At 34.1% G+C, this 7,397-nt stretch overlaps 1 protein-coding gene across 1 annotated transcript in view; it reads left to right on the top strand.

The window, feature by feature from the left end:
* The first annotated feature begins 420 nt into the window (after positions 1-420).
* FANCI (Fanconi anemia complementation group I) overlaps positions 421-7,397 on the top strand; it is a 32,573-nt gene continuing 25,596 nt past the window's right edge. The window contains exons 1-6 of the mRNA XM_089636361.1: positions 421-613; positions 703-813; positions 3,796-3,968; positions 5,355-5,525; positions 6,565-6,675; positions 7,114-7,253. Of these exons, the coding sequence (XP_089492487.1) occupies positions 509-613; positions 703-813; positions 3,796-3,968; positions 5,355-5,525; positions 6,565-6,675; positions 7,114-7,253 (811 nt within the window). The 5' untranslated portion in view covers positions 421-508. The remainder of the gene's footprint in view (positions 614-702; positions 814-3,795; positions 3,969-5,354; positions 5,526-6,564; positions 6,676-7,113; positions 7,254-7,397) is intronic.

Here is a 7,397-nt window from a genome sequence, read left to right as displayed (position 1 = left end):
GTATTTTTATGACAAAGTGCCTTCTTCGATGTAATTTTTATGCAGTCTTATGGAGAAATAACAACCAACCAAGAAAGCCAAGTTCTCATTGTCACATGTTTAAATTTGCCGGGCAGATATGAAGTGAAGTTCGGATTTCGTAGCTCCGCCCCCAATCCTCCAGCAATGTGAGAACAGGCGCACCCGTATATTTTCCACAAACCAGTGCGCACTTCATGCATCATTTTATACAGCACGGCCTGTATCAATAAAAGATGGCGGCGATCATAAATAAACCACTCACCGCCAGAACACTTTCTACTTATGGCGGTAAGTACCGGCGGTAAAAGCGATACGCTGAGAGTGGTTTATTTATGCGCACGCTGATATTTTCTATGGATAACTTTGACGTTTAGCTACCCGCCATTTCAAAATAAGAAACTTGTAGGAACTTGTGTGTGATCCATCTATACATATATAAATAAAGAACGATCGGTTCCCAAGTAAATCTAAAACATATTCAATCAAAATGGCAAAACTAAGTAAAGTTTTCGAGAAATTGAAGGAATTAGGGCGTGATAAGAAGAACAGAATAGTTTTGATAGAATTTATAGATAAAACTGGTTGGGACATGGTTAGTAAATGCTCAAATTATGCACACTTTTATGATGACTTTTATCGTAATTAGGCATTTTTTACAATAGAAAAGCATTTTTGTTCTAGATTGAAGAACTGGTGACAACCAAGCTTATTTCTTCTGCTGGCCCAGAAGTACTGGATGCCATATTTCTTGCTTTATCTGACACTCCACAAAGAATTTCCATAAAAAATAAGGTGCGGACATCAACTATAGTATAAACATTTTTTTCACAACATTTTTTCTTCATTCTTAACACACTTTCGGCAGGAAGAGTAGTTCTACCTCTTACGCCAGTCATACTTGAAAGGCTGAAAAGGCATTCCTGGCCGATAATTTTATATCAATCTCTTTGTAAGGGTCCCAACTACATGTATATTTCACTGTATTTTGTGTGGAAGAATAGGTAATTTTTGGATAGGGCCTGACACGCTTATTACGAATATTTTTTAGAAAAAAACTTTATATTCGCCTTAATTACTATAAAAGAAAACTTTTTGCATTTCGGGCGGCGGAAAATTATGAATTTAAATTTTCAATTGCGTTAACCAAAATTCACTTCGCGAATCGATGCGGCGGCAATCAGCTGCCATTAGGTACGTCACTGTTATGTTGGTATCCCTGATACATTGATTTGTATCACAAACCATGTTACACAAACCTAGCGTAGCCGGTAAACTAGTTGAAAACTGGGATGTTTTTCTTGCCTTGACGCGAGCAGGCGTTATTAAGGGGCACTTTCCTTTGTATCACAAACCATATTACACAAACCTCGGCATCCCACGAAGATAGCAACGGTCGTATTTAGCTCTTGTTAATGCATCAGTGATACCAACATAACAGTGCGTTCCTAATGGCGTCGCGTTGTCGCCACATCGATTCGCGAAGTGAATTTTGGTTTTATGCAATTGAAAATCAAAATGCATAATTTTCTGCCGCCCGAAATGCAAAAAGTTTTCTTTTATAGTAATTAAGGCGAATATAAAGTTTTTTTCTAAAAATTATTCGTAATAAGCGTGTCAGGCCCTATCCAAAATTTACCGAAGAATATTTTATCAAATGAAAACTATATTTTATGCCGTAGAACGGGTAATACATCCTCACACTTATCCCACTGAAGATGCGGAAGTATTTTGTTGTTGTAATGATTTGTGGGAAAATTAAAAAAAAACATATATATACAAAGTAATAAAATACATACATTTTTTACAAATAAAACATTAATTAAATGGCCCGACACTGACTTTAACTTCAGTTTGTGGAGTCGTATTACATAAGTAGGCTTTAATTTTGGACCATAATTTTATATGCAGTTTTCCCTCTTTATTGGGTGGGTAGGGGCCTTTAAAGCTTCCTTACAGCCCATAATTACAATTCAAAGAATTATTATTAAAATTATCCTTAGGAAACCATACAACTTCCCTACTTTAGAGGTATTTTGGGAACTTAATGTACCAAATATCACAGAATTGTATAAAAGAAACTCCTTATTATCAAATTTATAAAGAATATTTAAACAATAAAATTCACCCCCTAGATAGCATAAGCAATAGTTTCCCAATAGCCATAATAGCCATCCCAATGCTAAGAACGACCATGGTTCTGCACCAATACTTGGATATAGGTGTGAAATATGAAAAATTCAAAAAGCAAATTAACTCCCTGAAATTGGATAATGATATATTGTACCCTTAGGACGGGTTGTTTAGGAGAATTTGAACAATTCATCAAATTTCAACATTCATTTTTGGGTTCTGTGAAAGTCCTATTCAAGTTCTGTTATTATATCATTATAGGCTAGTTGCTTGTAGTCTCCAAAAGAACGCGTCCTTAATGCGCGTTTACTTAATTAATACTATATAGCATTTATAAAAACCTTGGATATTGTTATACTTTTCGAAAAATAATTCTCTAAAATTGTATATATTGAATTATGTTTGTAATTAATTTGAATATTGAATTATGTTAATTTGTACATTGAATTACGTTTGTGGTTATTTAATAAGTTATTGAATATTGTTTACACATCGCCTTTTAAGCATTATTTTCTTTTTGTATGTAAATACTCCTCCCATAAACACAAGCTACATTATGAAGTAGTACAATAATTAGGAAAAAAACATGATATAATTTTGAATACTGTTATAATTTTAAATGTTGTATTACTACTTTGTAATAAAATAAATAAATATTTAGGGTGTGGTGAGTACTATGTAAAAATATCATTAAAATGTATGTTTTATTTTCCACGATATAGCTATTTAAAACAAAATCCATTTTCGAAATCCATCGAATGGGACCCTTTTTTTCGCCCGCGTGAAGTGTGTTAAGAATAGGTGGGAAAGGACAATGTTAAATATTAGTGCATACAATAAATGCCCTCATCGTTTCTATACTACCTACTTTATTTCTGTCCATCTTTATGAACATTTAAGCGTGTGATAGACAGAAATAAATATAAAAGTGTATCAGCATGTTGCTCGCCATTCATTCCCATTGGTGGTGTATGGCGAGCGATATGCTGCTATAGGCCTAGCCATGATGCGTATAGCGTAATATGTCACCTATGTACCTTACACTTGCAAACTATAGTCAAAGTAGAAGCAAGCTACATACAACCAAGTACTAGTGTACTGTAATCATGCACAATGTAGAATATTATTTGGGGTCCTGCATAACGCAACGCTTTGACCATCTTTATTTGTGACTATATCCTCAGTTTGCCTCCCTCATGAGGAACTGGATCGCTTATCTATTTATTTATAGATAGATACAAACGAAAGTACAAATTACATTTACATTACATTAAAGCTTTGCCGTCCAACTAGTTAAGTTTCCCGTTCCAGGACAGACAAATTGACAGGTGTAGTTCATATTATTCCTTAAGAAATCTACATAATTACATAACAAAAAATTAATTTTTCTCTGCAACTAAGTTGTGTAGTGAAGAAAAAAATATACATATAAAATTATTATTATTATTATTTTTTTAACTATTATAACTATGATATTTTTTATCTCAACAAGAGTTATAAATTAGAAAATACATTGCAAATTGTTTGTAATTTTGATATTTGCATTTGGTGCACCCCACAAAACCACACTCAAATATAAACTTGTTTATTTTGTATTATTTTTTTTTCCACTTATTCCAATTGGTTTTTAATTAATCTTTTCAGATTATCCGTACCTTACTAAAGCGTCTACGTCAACCCGATACTCCCTCCACAGCGGTTAGAATGCTCCTCACTGTGGTTCTGCTGGAGTTGCCCAAACTGCCTGCTGATAATATTGCCATGTTGGCTGAGGACTGTGTTGATAGTATACGAAAAAATGATGACCCTCACACAAGGTGTGTAATGTGCTATATTGGCCAAGAGCAGTTTCTAAGTATGTATTGTGATATTAAAAAAAATGCTTGTAGTTATTTGCAGATTAATCATATTTTTATAATAGCTAATCAAAGTTTTAAATTTCAATAAGTAGGCGCCAACATGGAGATTTTAGAACATAAACCAATCGACCAAGTATTGTCTAGACATGGCTTGTAAACTTTAAAATTAACACCGAAACCAAATATATTGGTTTTTAAAAACCAATTAATGCACTTCCTTTTTTTATCAAAAAATCGCAGTTGAAATATTGGAATAAGTATTGGTTTTTACCTTTTGTTGGTCTATACGGTCTTCTAGCAAGCTCGTCCCAACGCTCAATAGATTAGCTTTGTGAAGATCAATTTTCAAACACGAATTTAGGCAGTTAGCAATATTTTAGGTAGGTGCTCTTACGGAATTTATCATTAAAAATTTAATCGGCTACATGAATATTAAAAAAATGAATCTCATAGATAGCTTCGAGGCGGCATTTCGATTAAGGTAACAATTGATAAAAATCTTACATTTCTTTTTAGCAAAACAACTACACCAACACTTTTGCCAAAAAAATAACGATCTTTGCTGGTTACGCATACATTTTTAGAATCTTGAACAACGAGTTTACATCAAGTTGGGTTGTTAAGTTAATCTCTATATCTTATGACACAATGCCTTTTAGGCTTGCTAATAGCTGATAAAATGAACAAATTACAACATGGGATTTCAGCAATAACTTTTGTGATAGGTTTTATGCTGCAGGGAACTTGCATTTACATCTAGACTTTCGAAGCGAGGCATCAGAATTCGATGGGGAGTTGTATTATGAAATTACTCTTAGGTGTTATTTTTAGATTGAAATTAGGTATGAGAAGGTTAATCTATTGTATATTATACATCGATGCATAAACCATTATAAATTACAAAGTATCATTCGTACCAGAGCTTGCTGCTCGGTCACATTTAACAAAACAAAGATACTGCTTAATCCACAGTCATATCTTGAAAACCATAATTATCCAGTCATAACTACAAAAATAGCGTGAGGTTGGAAGCAGTTGCCTGTGGAGAACAATTATGTGCCTCGGCACCATGCAATATGTACTGACTTGATGTTTTTTGTATCATTTCTTATCTTAACAAATATTATGACCAGTTTTGTAGTAATGGTATAAGAGCGTGACTTTGAATTGGCAAGCTGCAGTTCAATTCACTATGCCCCGTGACAAATAAACTGATATGTTTATTTTTTTTGAGTAATATTAATTCTGTCTCTGGGTTGTGATATCGATTATTGAGTCCCCAACAAATGTATTTTCTGATCTCACAAGTAACATTGCTAGACAAAAAAATATTGTGATTTTCAGCTGGAAAGACCTGTTCCCCGAGTGCCTACGTCTTTTGTCCGAGCATTGTGGTTCGGTCAATCATTGCGACAGCCTTGTGAAGGGGGCTGAGTTTGCATCTCAGTGCGTGGGCTCGCTGTGTCACGCCACGTGGCACTCCACCATTGTGACGCCACTGGCTGCCATGTTTAGGTAAGCTGTGATAGATGGACGCCTTTCTGCTGAAACATATTTGAAATATTGAAAGCGAGCATTATTTATTTAGTCACGTTCTCCATAAAATGTTTATGCACCAATATATTTTGGAGAAGATTACAGTATGGGGGGAGTTTTACTATTTTGTGACAATTTGAAAGATAGTTGCTGAACTGGTCTGACATTGGAAATGTCGATGGTTAATTCGGACTCGTTAAGCAGTTAAGTCGCTCTCTTGATTGGCATGTTCTGACAGGCAGAAGTCCTCACTTTTAGAGTATAAAATCATGAGCTGTTACATATATTATGTTCCGTGGGGTTGAGCAAACTTTCAGTTCTTTGGTTAATCTTAGAACAGTTAATGCCTTTAGAACTTTTAGATTTTGGCATCCCAGTGACATTTTCAAGATTTAAACATTTAGTTTGTTTGCTAAAATCATACTTATTCTTTAAGATTCATATCATGCTTACTGGTAACAATTGCATGTGCGGAGAAACAGTAGTAGACTAGATGAGATCTTAGTATCACAACAGACGAGTAGCTAGTAGCTGATGACATCGCTAGCTCTGTGCAGTCGCATCTCAGCAGTTAGCAGTTTTCATACAAAAATCTCTACACATAGGACGTTTTGAGCTGTCCAGATACTGTCGAGTCCGTAGCTGCTGTTGCCTTGATGGCGCTATGCTGTTGGCTAGCTGTTGTCGCGACAGTAAGCCAACAGCATTTATGCTGCCCACAATTAACTGCTACAAGCTGCTCATCTAATGCGGCACTTGTTAGGACTATGCGATAATACATACATATTACTTCTTTGTTTTATTTACACATATTCAAATTAGTCTAGTTTATTATTAATGAAATACATAATTTTGTCAAAGATGATTCTGAATATGTAAAATTGTTGACGAACTAGTTGCCAATTTTATAAGTTTAAAGAAAAAAGTGAAGTAAAAAGGCATTTAAATAATTATTGTAACATAATTCTGTCGTGATTTTATTTTATTTTTACTAGAGAGAGGTATTATTTGATTACAGAGAGGTGAAATTGAGCAAAGATGAACATCTCCAGGTAGTCAACAAATTATGTTTTGATTTGGACAGCCTTGAACCAGAATCTCTTCCATCACTGCTTCATCAGCTCTTGAGGTATTATAATATCCTGGTTAACCACTCGAGCAATAGCCTATTTAAAAAAAAAAAAAACTCCTTGAGCAATACAGATGTCCGGTTTTAGATTCAGCTGCGCTCATTCCAAAAATCATACCTCTGAATATTAATATGGAAATATATACGCTGCTTACTGTGGTTTAAAACCTATGGAATCCACCCGTATTTCACCGTTTAACCAATATTTTTACGTTTTATAGAAAATTATAAATTCATTTTAATTTATAAAAATCACCTATACACAGCTGCCCAAATTTGGGTAGCTATCGCTTGAGAGGTTAAGTAAATTTTTAACTTTTTTTCATTTGTGTTTAATTTTTTGAATTAATTTTGTTTTTGAATTGTAATTATTATGCCCCAAATATAGATTTATTATATGTAGTTTTAATAATATTTTTGATTTATTCCTTATTTGAGGCTGTGCAAGGAGCAGAATGCCACCACTGTATACTTTCGCCTTAGCGACTACTTCACTTCCCGGCTATATCCTCAGCTGATGCCCACTGACCAGGATCACCGGGAGTCGGAAAGTCCCGTAGTGGACTTTGATATGATAGGTATGTATTATAACCTTTCTTGGAATTAATGTTTAATTGTAAAATTATCAATTTTCACCATTTTGTCTTTTCTCTGTAATGTTGCATTTTGTCCATATTATTTATAAACTGGCAACCGGATAAAACAGAATATGATAAAAGAAT

Source organism: Hesperophylax consimilis, chromosome 10 (assembly GCF_061612785.1).
Source record: "Hesperophylax consimilis isolate HC1 chromosome 10, BYU_Hcon_1.0, whole genome shotgun sequence".
Lineage (NCBI taxonomy): Eukaryota > Metazoa > Arthropoda > Insecta > Trichoptera > Limnephilidae > Hesperophylax > Hesperophylax consimilis.
Note: the sequence above shows the minus strand (reverse complement) of the source record. Positions and strands in the feature narration are given on the sequence as shown.